The sequence below is a fragment of the Alligator mississippiensis genome, chromosome 5, assembly GCF_030867095.1.
Source record: "Alligator mississippiensis isolate rAllMis1 chromosome 5, rAllMis1, whole genome shotgun sequence".
NCBI lineage: Eukaryota > Metazoa > Chordata > Crocodylia > Alligatoridae > Alligator > Alligator mississippiensis.
This window is the reverse complement of record NC_081828.1, coordinates 85,209,048-85,233,126: the sequence shown is the minus strand read 5'-3', so window position 1 is coordinate 85,233,126 and position 24,079 is coordinate 85,209,048. Positions and strand designations below refer to the sequence as shown.

Here is a 24,079-nt window from a genome sequence, read left to right as displayed (position 1 = left end):
AGTGATTTTCATGTTGACAATCTCAGTGTGACATCTCTTGATTTCCTCCTTCCTTTCTCCCTGCCTTCCCCAAATTAAGATGATGAAATTCTTTTACCCTTCTGAAGGCACTCATATGAATCAGAACTGAAAGAGAAAAAGCTGAAGAAATCTTACCAGGCTTCCTCTTCGAGCATGGAGGAGGTAGAAATAGTATCACACTGCATTCAACAACTAGTAAAATATGAACAGACTCAGAAAGCATTTTTCTACACACTACTAAAGATTATTCTAAAGTTAGAGAAACAGATGGATAGTGCGATTCAGGAATGATTACTATCACTTCTTGCCAATTTTGGGCCTGGACAGACAACAACATGTTTACACCAGTGTAAAAAAACGAGTGGACAGATGATACAAATCCCTGCACTGGGGTGGCATCATCTAACCTGGTACACAATTGCCCCCAGAAAGAAGCAGAAATAAAGTAGTATTATTTGCACCAATGCAAGGGTATTTATACATGTGCTTAGACGTGTTCCAGTTAAAAAGCATTGGAGCACACTTAATCAAGTCTAATGAAATCATTCCAGCATGCTGCAGTGGCTCATGTATTCAGCATCCCACGTTTCAGAATGGTGGCAAGGGTGCTTTAACTAAAGTCTGTCGAACGATGAGAGCCGCTTTAATTAAAATGCCTCACCCCAACCCTGGAGCATGTGTACAGGCACCCCAAATAGCTGTGAGGGTAAGCTGTGGATAGACAACAGGCTGCAATTTGCTCTCTGCCACCTCATGGTAAAGTGCTGAAATAGCCACCTACTGCATGCAACTGCCCTGCTGCCTGTCTGTTCACTATAGATTCTAAGAAAGGGTATTGTACAATCACACAAAAAAATCTTTGCCTCAGGATCCTAATGCAATTCATGACAGTACACAAAACTGAAATGAGTTACACCAGTGTAAAGGTGTCATTTGTTCAGGAAATGCCCTTTGGGGAAATGCAGCACTTTAAATGGTTCTCTTCACCAACGTTATTAACTTATCGTTTTCTTTAAAAATAATCACGTTCAAGTTTGATATTCTTCTGCACATTGTCCTCATTAACATGTATTACTGTTTTTTTTCTTCTGAATTATCAGAGCTCACCTTTTTAAATCTGACATCACTTCACTGCTCAGAGGTAAAGAAAATAAATATTCAGAATGCAAGAGAGACTATACCAGGCTTACCATAAAATGAAAGCTAATATATTAATTAAAATATCCTAATATATATTACAGCATAATCAGTATTAGCTGGGATTCAATGAAATGTGTGACATTCAATGTCTTCTCAATTTTAAGAAATTTATTCCTCTCGTTTGCTGTCAGTGACATCTTCCATGTGTTTCAGTAAGAAATTCTCACTTAACTTTAATTGGCAACTAGTGAAAAGGAGCTCATCTCTGTACCTTAAACAAAATTAAAAATATCAGGATGTCACAGGACATTACACAAGCCTGAGGTCCGAAGTTGTGTTGCACATTTGAACTGCAAAGCATTCTCTGAAAAGTATACTGGATAATCAGATGGCTCATAGGAGGTAGTCTTTATCAGCATCAAGAACAAGGGCAGGCAATTATTTCGGGTGGAGGGCTGCTTGACAGGTGCCCTGCCCCCTGGTCACCATCTCGTGACTGAAAGTCCCACCCCCTAACCCCTGACCTTTGCCACCAGAAGTCCCTTCCCTTCCCCCGGAAGTATTCCTTTCAGCAAGGGGTTTTGCCATCTCGGAACCAGAAAAAAAATACCAAAAAAGCAGACATCTACTACAGCTATCATTAATTTGATTTAAAAAAATATTTTTGTCCTGATTTATATTTGTTTGTGTAATGTACATAGAGGTGCTTGCACAATAGCTTAAAATGAAGTCTCTTACTTTTGTATATTGTGCGGGGTGTATATAGGTTTGTGGGAGGGCTGTAGGTGTGTGGGTATGGGGTTTGTGGGGGGCTGTGTATCGGGGGAGGGTGACTGGGATGTGTGAGGCGGTGTGGGTACATGTGTGGTTGGGGATCACCCTATGAACACACTCGCACACACTCCCCCTGCCTGCACACGCTGCCCATGCCTACATACACTGATACACACACTGCCTCTGCCCGCACACACACACACACACACACACACACACACACACACACACACACTGCCCCTGCCTGTGCATGCATACACACATACCAGGGCAGCCCTGTGCTCCCCTGTCCAACAATGCAGCCAGGAGCCACATGGTGCTAGAGCAGGGTAGGGGCAGGAAGAGAGTGAAATGGCTGGGGGTGGGGTGAGGCTGAGCTTCTTAGTTTGTTTGTTTTTTTTATGGGCTTCCCCTGGGTCCTACTGCCCCTGGCTCCTGTCAGCTTTGACAGGCAGTCAGGAGCAAATAAATATTAATTTACTAATTTTTTTAGGGGCCCTATTGGCCAGATAGAATGGCTTGGAGGGCCAGGTGTGGCCCGTGGGCTGTATTTTGCCCACCCCAATCAAGAATAATTTGAAACAAGAAAGTCAGTAAACTTAAAAGGCAGTTATGACCGCCAGAAATATTTGGAATCAGCTACCAAGTCAGTTATAGTTTACTGACTCTTCACAATTCAAAAGCAGGAGGCATATCCACCCTCAGCAGACCCACTCCTATTTATTGGAGTTAATGGGAGATGAATCCTTGACTTCAGGGCCTGATTTAGAATCAGATCACTTACTCTTTGCCAAACCCACGGTTACTTTGTTAGTCCCTTTCACTGTGCTTATCATAGCTTTCCCTCCTGGAGACAGACAACACAAACAAAAAGACATAAACAATTATCTTTATTTATAATTGGACTACTCAATACAATTAAAGAGCCACTCAGCATAATGAGTTACCACAATAAAAATAGCTATTTTCAAAATCAAATAAAGAACATTAATGTTGACAGTATCAGCTTTACCTCTATATAAACAACTCTTGTTTTTCCAGTTCTTAAGGAGTTTACTGCTACATCTAATAAAATCAGGTCTGCTTTCTCTAAGTGCACTATCCAGTTTGCCTTCCATTTCAGATTACAGTTTATAAAGTCCTGTTTGTAACATGTAGCAGAAAGCGGCATAAAAAAAAAAAAAATCAGATAACATTACCTAGAATAGCGTATACATTTAATATTTTTCCCTAAGCCAAGTCCCCAAATTCCTTGGCAATGATAAGATATTGGCAGTGATGTGATGCAAGTATTGCATGCATACATGTACCCTTAAAATATGGCTGCTGGTATAAAAGTGTTCTTAAATCCTCTTTTCAAAAAAATGCTATGATAGTTTGGAAAGAGGACTGTAAAATACAATACAGAAACAAAATCTAGTTCAAATGGGTGGAAAATGAGCTGTCAGTGTGAGCCAGTTACTCCAATATGGAATTTTCATCCTCTTTCTTTAATTTTCATCCTTAGTTATTCTCTCTTTTTTAAGACATATAGTTCAGACAAGCAATTTCCTAACAAGCTAACTCATCTTGGATCTTAGTCCCCTCCCAGAAACCCACTAATCTGATTCCACCTGGAAACAGCCAAAATAAAGATTTCTGCTTCCATGTTCTAAAATTTTCTCCTGTCCTCTCCCAAAGTAAAACCAGACAAATAAATTTTGGAAGATGACATGTGAAATACAATACATCAGTGGTAGGAAATATGGAACAAAACATGTAGAAAAATAAATAAATTACAAAAATTGATGATTGAAACTCATATGTGAGTAGGCAGTTTTCCCAACCTACTCCCCGGTCCAGTCAAGGCACTATGTGGAGTCCAAACTAATGTCTAAAAGCCATTCCTGAGGTTTGGCTTTATACAAAAGAACTCAATAATAAGGTAACAAGTCTTCTTCCTAAAGCCGTGTGCTGCTGTGGCCCATCACTCAGCACTGTTCAATAGATGCCATTGATCATGATGGCAAAATGATAGCATAGGTGGATATACCTGGGCTACTTTACATCTAGCTAAAAGGAATAACAGTTACAGTGGATACATGGGACATTTGTACAAGTTTGCACTGCAGCACTGGGCACTTTTAAAAGTGCCTGGCGCTGTTTCACATACAGTTGTATAAGTGTCAGCACAGAGAAAATAGCCCGCAGCGCACTTTTGAACACAAAGGTGTTTTAGTTCAAAAGTTCACCACCGCCATTTTCTCTACACTGACACACATTTTGCTGCTTATGCAGCTTCATGCGATGCAGTACCATGCGCATCAGGTCCCATGCAGAACAGACTTAATTAATTGAGTCTGCTCTGACATGCTGGATCTCCAGTGTGTCGCAGCATGAAAAAATATGTGTGTAAATGCCTGTGGAGGGAAGGGCTCCAGTTACCAGAGAAGGAGCACTCACGGGGCACTAGCCTGTACTGAAGGCCCAAGCCACCATGTCTTCTCTGCTAACCAAATTACTGTGGACATATCCATCTGTGGTACAATCATGCCTTCCATTTTTTGGGTGGACAATATGCTGTGTATAAGCACCCAAAAATAGCAATGTAGGGTATTCTGGAGATTCCAAGGGAAGATGCCAAGTATATCAGCCAGAATTATTTGTGGAGACTTCCATTGCAATGCACCTGCTCTGCAGACCTTGCAGCAGAGAGTTTAAATGTCAGTAATATGGCTGTAAATGTATATTAAAACCTTCCTAATTGATGCTGTAGATTATTGGGGCACATCCACACATGCAGACACATGTGCTTGCAGCAACTCAAATGGGAGCACAAAATTTGAGCTGGGGATTTTTGCCTCAGTGCCCCAGACGTGCACTTTGGTGTAGGGCAAGTTGTGCCACTTGGGGCGAAATAACCCTGCCCAGCTCCTCCCGGATCTGCAGCCAGGGAGAGCTAGAGCTAAATTCTAAATATCTATATGTTTTGATGTTTCCTTTTGGTTTTACCTATCACATAATGGGTGTGTAATGGGAGGATGCAGGGCTTTCAGTAAAGGGTGTGGGGGGGATGCGGGTCAGTGTGTGGTTAGGGGTGAAGGGATTTGGGGGGGACTGTGTGGGGGAGCTGCTCAGAAGGGGTGGATCCTCTGCCCCTAACAGGGTGCAGACCCCCCACACAGCACATGGACTGCCCCCCTCCATAGGGCCATAGTCCCTCCCCATGCAGGGCCACAGTCCCCACTCATGCAGGGCCCACAACTCATACCCCCAGCAGTAGCGGGCATTGGGTGCTCAGGGCCCACTTCTGGCAACCCCCCTGTGGCATGGTGTGGCACCTGTCAGCTCAAAGCCGCACTGCTTGTGCCACTATTAGTGGCACTGGCCCGACTCACTGTGGTGCCGTACCATTTCAGGCAGCACTGGAGCTGCTTGCGCTGTCACCTGGGGGCTGGCGCTGTTCGTGGGGACCGCATGTCATGCTGAGCCAGGTCCTGCCTCCATGGACCTTGTACACTACCGGACTGGGCCACTTCCATGGAAAGGGGTGGGGGCTGGCAGCACTGGGCCCTGAGCGCCCCACGCCCGCTGCTGCTGCGGGGGTGAGTTGTGGAACCCTACAGGGAGGGGCAGTGGGCCCTGTAGGAGACCCACGCCCCCCAACCAGTCCCCTCACCCCCACACAAGAACCCCACTCCCTGCAATTCCCCCCACCCCCCAGTCCAAACTTTCCAGCAACAGCTACCAGGTCAGCCTGGATGCCAGAGCATCTCTGGAGGCCCAAGCCCTGGCTTCCCTCAGGACATGGTAAGGACCTGTGCCTTGCACCACTTTTTTGCCCGGTTTTTATTTGGTACCTAGGAATCCAGGTACCAAATTTTGAACCTGCGCTGCAGATATGCAGTGCAGGGAACATTTTTTCATTCTCAGCGTGCCTCTTGTGGTGTCTCAAACTGGTTTGAGATGCCTCAAGAGGCACGAGTGCTCTCATCTGGACACGCCCATGCCGTCTATAAGGCAGGGGAGGCAATTATTTCGGGTGGAGGGCTGCTTACTGAGTTTTGGCAAGCCATCAAGGGCCCCATGACAGGCACCCAGGGGCAGATATATATTAAATTTAATTTTTTTAGGGGCCCCGCAGGCCGGACAGAATGACCTGGTGGGCCGCGGGACACATTTTGCCCACCCCTGCTAAGAAAGTAAGAAAGTAAGCAGTAAGAAAGTGAGCAATGAATTGCCTTACTTTTTCGAACTCAGAAGTTCAAAGTAAATCTATAATATTTTATAGTGTGTGTGTGTGTGTGTGTGTGTGTGTGTACTACTCAATACAATTAAAGAGCCACTCAGCATAATGAGTTACCACAATAAAAATAGCTATTTTCAAAATCAAATAAAGAACATTAATGTTGACAGTATCAGCTTTACCTCTATATAAACAACTCTTGTTTTTCCAGTTCTTAAGGAGTTTACTGCTACATCTAATAAAATCAGGTCTGCTTTCTCTAAGTGCACTATCCAGTTTGCCTTCCATTTCAGATTACAGTTTATAAAGTCCTGTTTGTAACATGTACACACACACACACTAAAATGGTGTGGGTCAGACATCTGCTGGGAGATGCAGACAGCAAAGTCCCACCATTCACGCAGGTTCCTATCCTGTGTACAGGACCTCCACCTGACGCAGGAGGTACATGGTCCCACTAGGGGGAATGCCTTACTGGACCTGGTACTGGCAATGGGGGATGACATAGTAGGGGACCTACAGATCGGTGGTCACCTGGGGGACAGTGATCACCAAATAATAGAATTCATCATAAGACATTGAGTGGCAAAGGTAACTAGTAGGGTGAAAGTGCTAGACTTTAGGAAAGCTGATTTCAATGAACTCAGGCGATTAGTCAAGGATGCACTGCAGAGTAGGAGTTTTGAAGAGATGGGAGCCCAGGAAGGGTGGCTGTGCCTTAAGGAAGTGATCCTTCGGGCACAGAGGGAGACAATCCCGATGCGAGGAAAAAGAGGGAAAGGGGCCAGAAAGCTTCCCTGGCTGACCAGAGAAATCCAGAGCAGTCTACGGGCTAAAAGGGGAGCATATAAAAAGTGGAAACAGGGAGAGATTACCAAAGAGGAGTATACCTCCTCTGCTCGTGCTTGTAGGGAGGCAGTTAGACGGGCCAAAGCTACCATTGAGCTGAGGATGGCATCCCAAGTTAAGGATAACAAGAAATTGTTTTTTAGCTATATAGGGAGTAAAAGGAAGGCCCAGGGTGGAATAGGACCCCTATTAAATGGGCCGAAGCAATTGGTGATGGACAGGGGGGACAAGGCTGAACTCCTCAATGAGTTCTTTGCCTCAGTGTTCCTAAGTGAGGGGCAAGACAAGGCTCTCACTGGGATTGTGGAGAGGCAGCAGCAGGGCACCAGACTACCATGCGTAGACCCTGAGATGGTGCAGAGTCACTTGGAGGAACTGAATACGTTTAAGTCAGCAGGCCCAGATGAGCTCCATCCAAGGGTACTGAAGGCAATGGCTGACGTCATTGCACAGTCACTGGCGGGAATATTTGAACACTCATGGCACGTGGGCCAGGTCCCGGAGGACTGGAAAAGGGCCAATGTGGTCCCCATTTTCAAGAAGGGGAGGAAGGAGGACCCGAGCAATTATAGACCAGTCAGTCTCACCTCCATCCTTGGCAAAGTCTTTGAAAAAATTATCAAGGCTCACATTTGCGAGAGCCCAGCAGGAAAAATTATGCTGAGGGGAAACCAGAACGGGTTCGTAGCAGGTAGATCATGCCTGACTGATCTAGTCTCTTTTTATGACCAGGTTACAAAACGCCTGGACGCAGGAGTAGGGGTTGACGTCATATACTTAGACTTCAGGAAGGCCTTCAATACAGTAACCCACACCATACTGGTGAACAAGTTAAGAGGCTGTGACTTGGATGACTACACAGTCCGGTGGGTGGCGAATTGGCTAGAGGGTCGCACCCAGAGAGTCGTAGTGGATGGGTCGGTATCGACCTGGAAGGGTGTGGGCAGTAGAGTCCCACAGGGCTCAGTCCTAGGACCGATACTCTTCAATGTCTTCATCAGCGACTTGGACGAGGGAGTGAAATGTACTCTGTCCAAGTTTGCAGATGACACAAAACTGTGGGGAGAAGTAAACACGCCAGAGGGCAGGGAACAACTACAAGCAGACCTGGACAGGTTGGACAAGTGGGCAGAAAACAACAGAATGCAATTCAACAAGGAGAAATGCAAAGTGTTGCACCTAGGGAGGAAAAATGTCCAGCATACCTACTGCCTAGGAAATGACCTGCTTGGTGGCACGGAAGCGGAAAGGGATCTTGGAGTCCTAGTGGACTCCAAGATGAACATGAGTCATCAGCATGACGAAGCCATCAGAAAAGCTAATGGCACTTTATCATGCATCAGCAGATGCATGACGAACAGATCCAAGGAGGTGATACTTCCCTTCTATCGGGCGCTGGTCAGACCGCAGTTGGAATACTGCGTGCAGTTTTGGGCACTGCACTTCAAGAGAGATGTGGATAACCTGGAGAGGGTCCAGAGAAGTGCCACTCCTATGGTTAAGGGCTTGCAGGCCAAGCCCTATGAGGAGAGACTGGGGCACCTTGACCTCTTCAGCCTCCACAAGAGAAGGTTGAGAGGCGACCTTGTGGCTGCCTATAAGTTCATCACGGGGGCACAGGAGGGAATTGGGGAGGTTTTATTCACCAAGGCACCCCCGGGGGTTACAAGAAATAATGGCCACAAGCTAGCAGAGAGCAGATTTAGACTGGACATTAGGAAGAACTTCTTCACAGTTCGAGTGGCCAAGGTCTGGAACGGGCTACCGTGGGGGTCTTCAAGAGGAGGTTAGATAGGCATCTAGCTGGGGTCATCTAGACCCAGCACTCTTTTCTGCCTATGCAGGGCGTCGGACTCGATGATCTATTGAGGTCTCTTCCGACCCTAGAATCTATGAATCTATTGGATTGGACTGTAAGATGCTGTTCAGCTTTAAGAAGTTTACCATTATTGTGCAGTAGTTGTCCTTTGGATCAGGTTATCCTTCTGACTTTAAATATTGATTTGCATCATTTATCACTGTATTAGTCATTTCAAGTAGGAGAAGATATTAAAGTACAAAGCCATGTTTATACTAGTTAAGTTTAATCGGAGAGTCATTTTTTCCTCTCTCGGAAAAAAAATATCTATATACACATGCACAAAAGCCGACATAGTGATAGCCGTTATTTTGATTTATATTTTTCCACACATTAAATCCTTGGCATTTTGAAGCACAGTTTACAACAGTTTTTAGAAATCTTGAAAATATTTGTAGTTAAAAAAATGCTAACAATGTCAATTCAGAATTGTGTGGTGTACTGAAAAGGATTATTAAAGGTTTTATAGTTAGAGGAATCCAGGAGGCTAAAAAGATAAAAATAAATCTATGCTAATGCTTGCTAAAGAAAACACTTCCCAACATTGGTTTCACCAAACTCCTTTAGATTCTTTCAGGGTGACACCACCACCAACTTAATACCTTTCTTCCATATTAATGTTTTAATACTGGTAGTGATGACTGTTTGCTGTATAAGATTGCCATTCCTTGCCACTATGCCTTTGTCTCTCTGTACCCCAGATACATTGGATCATAATTCTCAGTTTCAAGGATTTATTTGGAAAGTCAGGGGCTTCTCGAATGGTTTTCTTAGAGTATTTTTATTCAGTAGTTTAGAGTTCTTAATTGAGTGAAGATGCTCACATTTATCAGTCCCATTCAGAACGCTTGACTCCCCTCCTACCCCCTGAATTGTAGAATTAGGTAAAGACAAAAGCTGCTTTAACAAGCAGGGGTGCAATGATAAATATTTTGGGGGCTGATACTGATGACTGATTATTAACAAGCCATATCAGCCAATACTGACCCAATTGCTGATGTGCAGCCTGGCAGCTTGCACTGAAACCGATTCAAAATGGCTGAAACTGATTTGAGATAAACCTGGTTGAATGTAGCATCACACTTAACTGATTAAGCTCAAACTGGCTTATGAAACTTCTGTCCCAGACCCCTTCCTGGTTTAAGTTAAACCAGAGTCCCTCAGCATCCCAGCATGCTCTGTAGCCTTGGGCTGGGCTGTCTGCTCCAGTGGAGTAGAGCTGGCCTTGCCTCTGTGCTCCCTAGCTGGGAGGGGGCGGGGGGCGGGAGCACGACCAGATGCTAGCTCCCCTAAGGTGAAGGGGGCAGGGGAGAGGTTTATTCCCACCTCTTTCCCCTGTCCCACCAGCACGGACCTGCCAGGCATTTCTCCACTCACTGCTCCAGTGGCAGGGGTGTGGCCCTGGCAGTAGCCTAAAGTGAACTGGCCAGAGAAGGAGTTTAATTCCCCACTCCCTGTCCCACAGACCCGAGCTAGAGTCCACCTAGTGCTCCCCCCTCGCAGCAGCAGGGATGGGTGCAGCCAGATGCTGGCCAGCATGGTTCCCTCAGGCAGAGGGGACAGGGAGGAAGTTTATTCCCCACTCTGCCCCCAGAGGACCGCAGCCAGTCTGCCAGTCCCGGCCGCCACTGCTGCTGCCAGTCGCTCCCTGAGCGGGGCGAACAGCAGACTAGGTCCTTTCCCTGCCCCCTCCTCCATACTCCAGATGGAGGTAAAATAACCCCCCATCCCTGCCTTTGGGTGCTCCCTCACCCCTGCCACTGGAGCAGCAAGAGGAGAGTGACTGTGATGGGGGCAGCAGCCCCTCTCATGGTTTCCCAGAGTGCAAGCCTCTTCCTGGTGGTGGGGGGGGCTATGCTGTGTGTGGGAGTGGGGCAGGCAGAGCTGCTGCAGACTGCGTGGGGCAAGTGGTGGTGGCTGTACGGGGAGCCTGGGGGAGGGCTATGGCCACCCTTCTGAGCCCCGGTGCCATCACTTGCCCCGCGCAGTCTGTGGCAGCTCTGACTGCCCCACCCAAAGTCCAGACCCCTGGTGGGAAGAGGCTTGAACTCTGGAAAACCATGAAAGGGGCTGCTGCCCCTGTCACAGTTGCTTCCCACACACTGCTCCAGTGGCAGGGGTGGAGACACAGCCAGAGGCCGGCTGGCAAGGGGTGAGGGAGAAGGGTTATTTCCACCCTCCCTCTGGCATCTAGCAGAGGAGGCAGGGAAAGGGCTTATTCTGCTGCTTGCTCTGCACAGGCAGCAATTGGAGGCAGCGGCCAGGGCTCGCATACCTTGACTGCGGTCCCCTGGGAGTGGAGGGGGTAACAAACCCCTTCCCTGCCCCCTCTGCCTTAGGGGGCCTGCTGGCCTGCATCCAACCACACCCCTGCCACTGCAGCAGCAAGGGGACAGCACCAGGTGGACCCTGGCTTGGGTTTGTGGGAAGGGTGGGATGGAGAATTAAACCCCCTCCCTGGCCAGTTCACTTCAAGCTACTGCTGGGGCTGGCCACACTTCCCCAGCACAGCTTCCCTGCAGCCAAGAGTATGCTCTAGCACCTCCCCTCCCCCCCCCCCCGCAAGGTTCTAGCTTGAGAGACTGTAGGCATGTGCCTGCATTTCCTCAGTCCATAGGAAATGTCTGTTCACTTGCACATTGGTTCAATCTAGGCAGGTTAGACTAGCCTGCAAAGATTAAATCAGTTCAGGCTTGGACTTTAATGTCTGTCCCTAGCCTAGATCTACAGACTTTCAGTGCTGCCAGAACTGCTCTTCTGCCCAACTTACTATAAAAGGATAAAACTCTGCCCATGCACACAAATGTTTGTATGAATATGGGATTGCTTTTGGTCAAGGGGAGAGAGATTGATAGCATTATTCAAATGCTATTTAGATCTGAAACTCTTGTCATCCCATGAATACTTACATACTTATTTTAATGATATCCCTGTTTCTTTTTTCTATTTGTGGATGAATTCATTCCTATGGGCCTTTCAATGCTATGTTAGTAAAGGAAAAAAAGATTCTGGTTTAAGCCACTGAAATTATTAGAAGCAGGATCGATACTACCATAATGCTTCAAGTAGTGCAGAATTATCAGCTAACTGTTAAAGTAATTTTGGAAAGAAAACTGTCTTTATAATTATGTTGTATTTTTAATTTCAGTAGCGTATTTGAAATGAAATAGTATTTAAGAACACTTTCTTACTCAGCATACCCACTTCATCAAATCTGTGTTTGCTTAGTTAAATACTACTACTAATAATAAAAAAATCTGTTACTGAGTAATTTATATATTTCCATCTCAAAAAAGGTCAGTTTGTATGATGAGGTTCTAATTTTGTAACTACCCATATGTTATCAAGGATATGAATGGTCCCATTGTTATCTCAAATGGGGTTGTTTCTTTGGAGCTTTAGCTATATATTCTCAGCAGTCTCTTCCTGGAGCACAGGTGTGGGGGGGCATGGGTCCCTGGGGCCTCTGCCGGACTGCATCCAGCAGTGGGAGACCCTCCCACACACCCCTAAACTGCAGAGACTTCCAGACCCAGCTGGGCTGGGGCCTGACACCATGTTTGTCTGGCTCCTGTGGGGGCACGGCTCAGTGCAGCTGCGGCACAGAGCCCCTGCCTGGTCTGGGCAGGTCTGGGACTGTCCCTGGTCAGCTAGGCACAGCCCAACGGAGGCCTCAGGGGCCTGTGCCCCGCCCCCATGCTCCTCAGGGGCGGGGCAGGTGTGGCGAGGTAGATCCTGGGGTGCCCTTTACTTCCAAAAAGTGATCTTCACCATAAAAAATGTTGGAGACCACTGTTATAGGAGATGTTTGATTTTTTAGTATATTTCAGTTTTCCCCCCAGTTCCAAGATGGCAACCCCCCTCCTCCCAAAAGGAGTAATTTTGCGATAAGAGGAGGGACTTCAAGTAGCAAAGTTCAGGGGTTAGGGGCAGGACTTCTGGTCCCAAGTTGCCGACCAGGGGGCAGGGCACTTGTCAAAGGGTGGGACTACCCTTGCGGCCCTCAACTGCTCACTAAAACTCATTAAGCAGCCCTCCAGCCTCATTAGTTGTCCATTCCTGGAACAGGGTCTATGCTGTGCATAGTTAGCTTTCCCCTCCCTCATGCTGTGTTCCAGCCCAGCTGCAGTGGGGCAGGGAGTATGCTTGTATGCTTCCTGGCACCCAAGTGCTGCTTTGTGATTCATGCAGGAAACAAACCAAGAGCAGCCCAAAGAAATCAGGGATGTTTTTTGCTCCCTGCTTGGCTGGGACTGGTGAATGATTTCCCTCCCCTTGGGGGAGGGAGAGGGAGAAGCAGCAAAGCACACTGGATGCCTGTATAGAACTTCTGTCTCCAGAGAGCCACTTCACTTAGTTCCTGAGCTAGTTTTTTCCCCCAGAGTGGCCACTTTTACTCTGGGAGAAAATACACTTGTGGTTTCTCTTGAGAGATCAGGGATTCTCCCTGGAGAAACTGAACGTCTGCCCAAAGCCAATGACTCCTACTGAAGTCAAGGTTACAGGGTAAACTGATTAAAAATCTTTGGAATAAGTCTTATCTTTAAAAAATATTTCCTATACTGATGTTTTAATGCAGAACATTTTGAAAGAAGTTTATTTTACTTATAAACATTTATATTTTTACTTGCTCTCTTGCATATTATTCAGGTTGGCTTTCACTGACACCAAAGCAATCTATGCCATTTCAATTTAGTAGGGTTGGTACAACCACCGCCTTCTACCTTTCCCCCAAGGTTATTTATTTTTAAATACAGAATTTTACATTTTGGTCCAAAATGCTTGACTGCCCACTTTCATACCACACCTAGTAATGGCACATAATACTTTCATAGATTCATAGATGTTAGGGTTGGAAGGGACCTCAATAGATCATCGAGTCCGACCCCCTGCATAGGCAGGAAAGATAAAAGATACTTCAAAGTTTCAAAGTTTCAAAAGAAGATTAGAAGTTTTTTGAGACTAAAAGATTAAAAGTTGATGTTCACAAATAAAACTGACTTACCTGATTTTAGAACATTCAAATTAAAATCTGCATTACTGTGTTCCTTTTCCAGAGTATTGGTGGAGAGGCCATGAATGAGAATAAATTTCTGAGCACAGATCCTGGTACAGGGCCAATGGAAGCAGCTAAACCATTGCCATTCAAGGATCCAAACTTTATGGTAAGTATTTGATTTTAGCAACTGGAAATTCTTTTAGCCACTGGTACTCAACCTTTTCACCCTGGGGAGGTGGAGCACCCTAATCTAGATTTATGAAGGGGGGAGTGCAGGGAAAACAGCCCAGTCCTGGTCTGGACATTCAGGGGACGGGATGGCAGAGCAACCCCATTCCAGATGTATGGAGGGGATTGGGGTGGAACAGCCCTGGTCCAGATGTGTGTGGAGGGTGGGGGATGCAGCATCCCTGATCCAGATGCATGTGGGGGTGGGGGATGGGGCAGGCCATCCCCAGTCTAGACACATGGGGGGAGCGAAGCAGCCGTAGTCCCAACATGTAGGTGGGGGTAACAGCCCAGCCCAATCTGGATGTGTGGCAGTGCAGCCTAGCCCTGGTCCTCATTTGCTCCAATGGCCTGGGTGAAGATGGATCCAGCTGCATGGAAATTCCACTGCACCCTGCTGTCATATTTTCCAACCCATGGTGGAACCTTGCAGGTCAGGTTTCTTGGTTCCACAGGCAGGAGTTGTGCACCCCTGCTTTGAGCCTTAAAATGAAATAGGTGGTAATATACTCTAGTATTACTGCATTTCTATTGTTATTATTGTGAAAGTAATTTTAGGAGCCAAATTCAGAAGTATCTTTTATCATCAGTTTTAAATAAATTATTTCCTCAAAAACTCATGTTATATTATGACCCAAAGTGTGCATTAAATTACAAAGCATGAAAATGACACTGGTCCAAGGGCAGGACATGTTATATGCAGTCCTGGAACACGGCCAAAATAGCACTGCTGGATCAAGGCACCTGTAACAGTTTTATGGTATGGTATCAAGGCTAGAAATGAACAATTTATACCACTGTAAATCTAAGAGTCACATCCTTTCAATTATATGGAGCACTTGTTTGTAGCTAAGGTAGGTTGCAAAATAATGAAACTAAAACCAAATCATTAATGTTTGTCTTTTTACACCCTCTCACCAATTACAACACCAGCACAACTAGGCCATTCTTTCTGCTAGCACTAAAAACAAATACTTTGTATTCTGTCAAAGCTAGGCATTTCAGATTTCAGGTGAGAAGCAAAATTTAAGCAGTTCATGAATTTGGTAATACAGAATTACATTGGAGATGGAGGCAAAGCAGGATGATAGCAAATGATGCAACTTTTTTTCATTCTTGCCTTTCTTTTACAAATGCATCACCTTACTGTTTGGCAGAGCTAGAAACACTTTGGCATACTATACAAACAGTCTTTGAACCAGTTGGCTTTTCATAGTGCTGTCTTAAAATGGTGCTTAGAAAGAGATGTTAATTTTAATTAAATCTGAGATTTAATTCACAATGGGTACATGTAACAGGTCGCCCTTCCCAGTGCCATCTTCCCTGTTATCCGTGCCCTACGTGGGGCGCCCTTGGAGTCCCCTTTAAGGTTTCTTGTGTCCCGCTCTCAACCCGCCTGCCATGTCTTGATGGAAATTTTATACCGATGTTTTTGTAAGCGGGAAACTGCCTATTGTTTTTGTATGTTGGGGTCCTCCACCACCACTGGCCTTAACCCCTGTCTTTCTGTAGCTAGGCCTCCCTATCTAAACCCACCAGATAGGGTTTGACTCTGAGGCTCTAGCTCTTTAGTCTTGGGGCTCATGGTCCTCCTTTTTGCTCCAATCTGGAACACAGCTGCCCTGGCCCAGAGGCCCACCCACCGGCCCCACAGCCAGGAGGTCACAAGTTTGAAGCTGGGTAACAGCCCCAGACCTCCACCATCCCAAGCCAAAAAAACAAAAAAAAACCCTACACAGGTGCACCTGGCCACCCTGGCCTTTTTGGTTTGTGCTCTCTGGTGCCAGGTCTGTACCCCCAAATACTGTGTCTACACAGGCATTGGAGTTCCCACGCTATAGTGGGGCTCCAGTGAGGTCTCCCCCTTCCCCAGTAGCCTCACCCAAACCACTGGTGTTATTCAATAACAAAAAAAAATATGAACAGTCCTGTCCATGGGCAATAACCGCCACCATGAGAAATGTGATTAAAGAAGGCAGCATGCCAACTTACATTTACGCAGGGGTTTGTGCTTCTGCTCTCCCCTGTCAGCTACAGTCCTAATTCTGGGGTTGCTGCCACTTCTCCAGGGTCCTCCATAGTTCCCCTCCTCCAGCTTTTGGACCAAGCACCAAGCCTCTCCGTGGAGCTCTGGGACATACTCCTTCCTCTTTGGCTGCTGGCCCCTACTGCCCCCCAGCCCAGCGTTTTTATAGTCCTGTCCTGCCCCCTTCTGGTCACCTGACTAGCTGGCCAGGCTCAGCTTTTAACCCCCATCTTACCAGCATGCTGTGCCCAGAAAGTTCTTGTCTTAAAGGGAATGACATTTCTTCTGGTAACAGCGCTAGGGTTCCCTGTTACAGTACTTCTACACATGCTATTAATGCAACACAGTAAACTCCATTGTAGTTCATGCCGGAGTTTATCACTCCCAGGCACAGCGTTTACACGTGTACCCAGGACCACAGCATGTTGAGTCAGGGTGGTGCAGCCCTAGCTGGCAGGGGGTTCTGGTAGTCAGCTTGGCAGTCTGGAGCTGCTCCACTCTAGCTCATTGTGCTGTGTAGGGGCTGGTTGGGGCACGAGAGTGCTACAGTATGGGGCTAGCCAGCATGCAGTCCCTGCACTATATTCCCTTGTGCGCCAGCTAATCCCAGTCACTGTCTACAGGTGTTACAGCAGAGTAAATAACTCCGCCATAGGATAATACTTTTCAGGCAGTACTATCCTACTGTGGAGTTAAATAATTTACTCTGGCCTAATAGTGCTGCACATGTAGACACTGACACTTTACTGCAGAGCTAATTGGTCAACTCCACAGTAAAGCGCATGTGTAGCTGTTCCCAGTGAGTAAGATATAGCCACCCCGTAGCCTAACACCTGACCCATGAGGCCTCTGTTCATAAAAAAAGGGTACCAAATTGGCCCCTCACTCACAGGTTGCTCTGCTTCTGGCTCCAATTCTCACTGCAGTGTGAAGGGTGTTCAAATCACTGTTTCCTTTGCTGCTTCTTAAATTCTCCCTAAAGCAGCCTCTGGGATGCACAAAGCCTATCACATACGCAGCGTCTTTCCACATAGCTTGTCTGCAGAAATGAACTGATCCAGGTGCCCCTGCTGGCTTCCGTGCCCCTGGGGAACGTCACTGCCTCTACTCTGAAAATGCTGATATCTGCATAAATCAGATGTTCATATGCGACTTATTAATACTGTTTCTGACATACAATGAAGCTGGACTGAATTTGCCCTAGAATTGTCTTGGTCACTGCACAAACGTTAACTGAGAAAGAACCTGTAGAAGTTTATTCTAGATCAGTGGTGCCCAGCCTTTTTCCCCAGTGGGCCAGATAGGTAGTGCCCAGTCCATCCACAAAGTGGATTCGGCTGGTAGGCCTGATGCAGCACATGGGATCGGCATGATGGGACCTGACCAAGCTGAGGAAGCAGGGGGAAGGGGGCATGGCCCAGCCCCAAACCAGCTACACCGCGCTTAGGAATTTGGCAGAAGGATAGGACTGGCTGTACCAGTTGCCATTGCACCCACACCACCAAATTTCCCAACCCACGTGGAGCCTCGCAACCTGGATGCCATGGCTCTGTGGGCCGAATCTGGACCAGGAGCCAAGGGCTGAGCACCTTTGTTGTAGACCCTTATCTCCAGGACCTGCCATTAACAACTCTGCTGACGACCTAAATCATTTTCATTTGAATTTAATATCATTGGGCAAAACATAATATCAGGTCATTCAAAGATTTAAAACTATGCCAGAAGCTAAGAACAGGTAGCTCCCAGAGGGAATTTCTGGTTGCAGATTTAACAATGAAAATGACTGAAGGAGGAAATTGCCCTTTTAAAAGGATGGTTATCAAAATACTTGGATTTAAGACATGATACTGCAAGTCACCGTCAGCCTGCTGGTCATCAAATGTTCAAGGAATTAATAGTGGGATAGAGGGCCGTTCTCCAGCAGGTCACCAGTACCAGCACAGCTTGATGCATGCGCGCTTGACAGTTGTTGCCATTTTATTGCTTTCATGTGAGGTGAGACTGGTCTCTTTCTTAGCGGACATAAGCTTGTATCAGTTCAGTTGTAGGCAGCCTGAACAGAGAGGTCCAGTACTGAAAGAGAAGTACTGTCCTGTATACCTAAAGGAGATCACTGCCAATCAGGTTCATGAACAAATATAGTGAATCATGAACTGCCAGGGCCTCTGATATGCCTTTCCTGCCAACAAACGGTGCAGACAAATGTAATTTATGAAACATTTCAAAGCATAATGGGTTTGGAACATTTAAAAAGTGGGAAGTTTCCGCTGCTGACAGACATACAGCCTCCATTATATTTGGCTGGAGTACTTAAAAAAAAACAGCGTAGCAGCATACTTTTCAGCAAGGGTGCTTGACAGGGGCTGCAGTGAGCTGCAGCTCCCCTCTCCCTACAGCACTGTTGTTGCTCTGCAGCCTCCCTCTCCTGGGAGCTGTGGCTATACTGCTCCCTCCCACTCCCTTATCAATGATCGCTCTCCTGTGCCCTCTGCCTCTGCTCTCCCCAAGCTGCAACTCGGAGACCAGAGGCTCTCCTATCCCCTACCTGCAGGATTGGTGAATAAATGGTGAATAAATACTCACCAATTCCGTTCATTACGGGGGCACAGAAGGGAATTGGTGAGTATTTATTCACCAAGGCGCCCCCGGGGGTTAAAAGAAACAATGGCCACAAGCTAGCAGAGAGCAGATTTAGATTGGACATTAGGAAGAACTTCTTCACAGTTTGAGTGGCCAAGGTCTGGAACGGGCTCCCAAGGGAGGTGGTGCTCTCCCCTACCCTGGGGGTCTTCAAGAGGAGGTTAGATGAGTATCTAGCTGGGGTCATCTAGACCCAGCACTCTTTCCTGCTTATGCAGGTGGTCGGACTCGATGATCTATTGAGGTCCCTTCTGACCCTAACATCTATGAAACTATGAATCTATGATTGGGGCTAGAGAACAGAAATCCTGTTTCTGGAAGTGTGAGTATAGAGCTTTCTAGCTCCAGGGACAGCAGCAGGGGGAGTGAGGGAGCAGCAGCAGAGGCCAGGGTGCAGGGGGACTATGGGGAGTGTTACCAAATTTGCCCATTACTTTGGGGTGTGCTCATTTATTAGGGATAGTTTCTAGGGTCTTGGTGATTCTGTCAGTGTCCTGCTTGTGTTACTATACGGAGCTGTATTTCTCCCTTCTGCAAGCCCTCACCCCCAATGGAGCTATCTTGCAGGACTCAATCTCAATGGGACTGGGTTCCTCCAGTCACCAAATCAGTCATACACACAAACACACACAAATTAACGTGACACGCCTGACCTGGCCGGGCTGATCAGCATGGACAGGCTGACACCCTCATACGCCAAGAATCAGTTCATAAGAGCAACAATAAACTGCAGTCAGACACAAGCACACAGGTAAACAGAATCCCTCTGAATCCGGCTGGGTGTCCAGCTGACACCCTCATGGGCCAGCATTCAGTTCATAAGGGCACGTCTGAGTCAAACTGGGTCAATCAGCCTGTACAAGCTGATCCCCTTATGTGTTTCAAACTCAGCACGTCCCAATCTTTGGCCTCTTGATGAGCAGACCCCACAATAATTTGGGCTTCACAGGGATCTTTAGCATAGGTAAAAGAAGCATTGCTGCAGAGCACGGGAGGAAAGAGAAGCAGAGAAGGAAAAATATACCCAATTACTACCAGTTTGACTATAAAAGTTATTTATTGCTAAGCATATGAAATATATAATAGTACTGGTAGTAATAGACATGCAAAAGAAAAACAAACACAAACAATGACAATACTACCCTGGTTTCACTAAGTATTTGGGGAAACTTAGCTCAAGCTTAACTAATACAGTTCAGGTTCAGAAGTTTATGCCTAGAAAGAAGAGAGAGAACGCTGTAATCTCACCTAGTCCACAGTACTCAGGCTGCAAAGCTGACAGGCACAGTCCGTAGCACAATCCTTGAAGAGAGAGATGATCTGTTCTTCCAGCGTCCTAAGAATGACAGGGGATGGTGTCAGCACAGGAGTTTTCTTCTTCTTTCCTTTTCCTCTCCTTCTCCTTTCCTCCTGCTGCTTCTTTTTTTGCAGCACACACACTTACAGATTTTTATACCCTCAGTTCAGCTGCTTCAAAGCGCCCTCAGTAGTGTAAATCATTGTCTTTTCTATTGACAAGGGGTTATCTGGTTTGGACCATCTCAGGAAACTGATTGATAATCAGGAAACACTTAAGATTAGGGAGTAACCCAAATACTTGGGAGCCAGCTTGAAATTCCTATGGATGGCAGATATACTGATGGGATATCTCATGGTTTCTTCAGGAACAATAGATAGCTTGCAGCATCAGGATTTTGGATTTTTACTTGTTGTGCACAAGCCTCAGCTTAGCATGACTTTTCCAGATCTTACTATAGTCTTTTAACAGACTTAAAGCAATTATTGGGGTGCTCATAACCTTTTGCGGAGAGGACTCCCACCAGTCGTCTCGGGAAAGATATGACAACACATGGGATTAGGGCTCCAGCAGGCTGAATGCTGTGATGAACCCTTAACCATTGTTCAAATGTTGCCCATACCCCCTCTGACTCGGTCTCTTGCCTCAGCATTCCCTAACCCGGCAACCGAGTTTTAGTCAATCAAGTTTAAATAGGCCTCCCATAGTGGGACCGGGGAATGTACGGCCCGAGATGCCTATTAAACTTAGAGGTGTGTGTGTGTCTGGGGGGAGAAAAGTCCTTAGCAAATCCAGATTAGAACTGGTCTGATAAATGCTGAGCTGGGTGTGTGTGAACATGGGTTGATTAACATTGGAAGCACAGATTCCCCATCATGCAGCGCTCTCCTGCTTCTCTGGTCCCAGAATTCACTGCAGTCTCTGCTTCAGGCTTTCTGTTTTCCATCTCTCATGTAAATGAATGGTCATCTGGTTCCATCTCGGATGTAAATGAGACCTAGGGCAGTTGATTCACTCTTGTCACCCTTATCTGGTGAGGGTCTTAGGTGCATCTCTCACTGCATCTTAATCAGTTTCGTTTAGGTAGAGGAGGGAAGGGAGGGGGGGTGTGAGTCCTTTGTGAGTCAGACAGACTGCATCCTGTGCCAGGGTTGCCCAAGAACACAGAGCTGAGACGTAACAGGAGGAAGGGATAAGAGTGCTGCATTGTGGAGTTCCAGGTAATCCACCTACCATACCAGTATAAGGTAGAACAAAGTGGTACAAAATAGTACCTGCTCCCTTCAGATACATTATTGTCACTCTTTGGAGCATTTTATCTTACCTGTATATATGTATGCTGGCTTTTTTTAAAGTTTCAAAAGTGTTTAATTGTTATGTCTGTCTACAGCCAAAGCCAATAGTTTGGTGGCACCCTTACAAGAAATAGTTAAGTGCTTTAGGCCCTGGGTTGGGTTGTGCAGCTCAGAAGAACTCATCAGCTTTTGAGGGACCTCATACAGGTATAGGCATCCAAAGCCAAAACTGAAGTTATACAGCTTTGTACTTTAAACAGATAAAGCCTATGATCTTAGGGCATGTCTACAATGCATAATGTAGTGCCACATGGAGATATGTGCTCCTGCCTGTGTCACATACCCCGCCTCTTATCAAGGCCAATGAGCACTCTACTACTATGGCTATGCTGATTCCTGTTTGCTTCCTGTATTCAAGCTAGCTCAGGCCCTGTCTACAGAGCACTGTACTGGTGTCATGTACACACATCCTTATTTCACTACTTTAAAGCTCTTTTTGTACAGCAGTTTTTAGCTGAATTGTCAGCAAATATTCATGGTGCCTCTTACATGACATTCCCTAGGTGCTTCTTGCAGATATTTTTAAATTTTTTGAACAGCCAAATATTCAAATCTAGTACAGCATGTTTCTGTTGTTCCTTTTAATTAGAAACCATAATTCTTCAGAGTAATATGTCATTTCTAATTTTGCTATAGGTAAGCAAATTAACAATTTGATCAGAGAACTCTGTGAAATCCTGAAAATGGGTATAAACCATATTTAATTTGGTGGAGTTTTTATTTCATACATTGTTTATTTCTACCTCTCCCACCATGCAGAAAAAAAGACAACTGAATTATCAGATACAGCCTACCACATGGTTGAAAGGGGAGAGGGAGGGTGGAAATCACATTTGGATTATGGGAGTAAGGTTTTTCTTTGAATCTCTGTATGTTGTTTTAATGAAAACTGCATAAACTGGTATTCATTGTGAGGGGGTGGGGGGTTGTCTTGCATGTGTGCCATGAAATTTACTAAAACTGACCATTCCAAAAATTGTTGGACGGAGAAAACAGGATTCAAAATAGCAACAAAATTTGGGGTGTGCTTCATAGCCTAGTGAAGTTATCCAGGTCTTCTCGTTGGTCCTAAGTGACAGCAATCATAAAAATACATGCCTTAAGTTTGCAGCACGGAGAGGGAAATACATATTGTGATTCTGAAACATGAAAACACATCTATTTCCATCCTTTAAATCAACAGTATCTTTCTGACAATGTTATCTCTGTTACAGAGGTGTTAGTTTTATAGTAAAATGCTCCATGTATTTTTCCTACTGGATATTCATTGTGAAAAAAGTTGCTATATCTCACTGGCTCACAAGTATCCTCCGAGAGTGCAGTTAACTCCGCAGAAAATCTTTTCATGACAAATCTCATTCCTTTATCATTTCCACCTCCTCTGGTTCTCATACACTTTACACACTAATTTATAAAATAAATTGCAGCAAAAATACATTTGCAGAACTTTGTGAGAATTTTGATAAGGCTCATGTGGCAGGTAGCAATTATTAAGCAAGATAACACCACCTCTCCAGTTGTAAAAACATTTTCTTTTCAGAGGTAAAACTGAGAAGCTGTGTCCTTTGATCATTAGAAATAGTACAGTATGTTGTGGATCCTCTGCTTCTAGATGGACATAAATAAATTACTTCATAGCAGTCACATTTGATAACTGAAATTACCATTATAAGTGTAGCAAGCCTTTCTTTAGTACAGCTTTCAAAATGCAAACTAGCCTTGCTAGCACAACATTCTATTACTCTTTTTATATTCTTCTGTCTCTTTCCATCTGAAAGAAAAATAAGATTTCCAGAAAGCTTCTCATAGCATTGATTACATTTTGTAAGGTCGGTTTTGTTTTCACAATCACTTTAAACTTACAAGAGACACAGCTTCACGTGTAATTTTGTACATGCAATCTAAAGGACAGAGAATTTAGACAAGCAATCACAATTTTAGATACATCCCCACACTAATACGTTTTAATATAATGGAAGGTGCATGAGTACTGAATCTGGTCATCTCAGACTCATGCTAACCATATTGATTTTTCTGTTTCCAAGTAAAAAGCAGATTTTCATTTCCTTCAGCTAATCCCAAACATAGTAGTTTTGACACAGTCCAAAAAAAGCTTTATTTTCCCTGCAACCAAGAGTAAAGTATACAGTGTAGTAGCTTACTGATTAAGTGAGGAGAACAAATAGTTCATGACAAGATGAAGCATGTCTCATATTTTTCTGAAATAAAAATGTCATATTTTGAAATAATATGTATTTTTTCTCTAAACACCACATTTTAATTCTAGCACTCTGGCATTGGTGGAGCAGCAGCTGGCAAGAAGAACAGAACTTGGAAGAACCTAAAACAAATTCTTGCTTCTGAAAGGGCATTACCATGGCAACTAAATGATCCTAGCTGTAAGCTGCTTAGATGTTTTGCATGTATTTATAAACAATAAAATCCACACAAATAACTTTCTTTAAAATGAACGTAAAATTGTTGCATCTATGCATGCAGTAACCCAGTTGAACAGATTCCAGTGATTCATTCAGAATAGCTTGGCCCCACTATCACCACCAAATGGAGTTACTTGAAAAAGTGTTGGAAAGTTTGTCTGAGAGAGATGAGAAGGATGCAAGGATATTAAAACCTAGTCCTAAATGGCTTATTCAGGTCAAGATTTTG

General features: G+C 45.3%; 1 protein-coding gene across 1 annotated transcript in view; it reads left to right on the top strand.

Moving 5' to 3' along the window:
• The window catches only part of INO80C (INO80 complex subunit C), a gene marked incomplete at its 5' end in the record, with an annotated part of 51,751 nt that overhangs the window by 14,227 nt on the left and 13,445 nt on the right, over window positions 1-24,079 (top strand). The window contains 2 exons of the mRNA XM_019479154.2: window positions 13,925-14,032; window positions 23,700-23,811. Coding sequence (XP_019334699.1) covers window positions 13,925-14,032; window positions 23,700-23,811 — 220 coding nt within the window. The remainder of the gene's footprint in view (window positions 1-13,924; window positions 14,033-23,699; window positions 23,812-24,079) is intronic.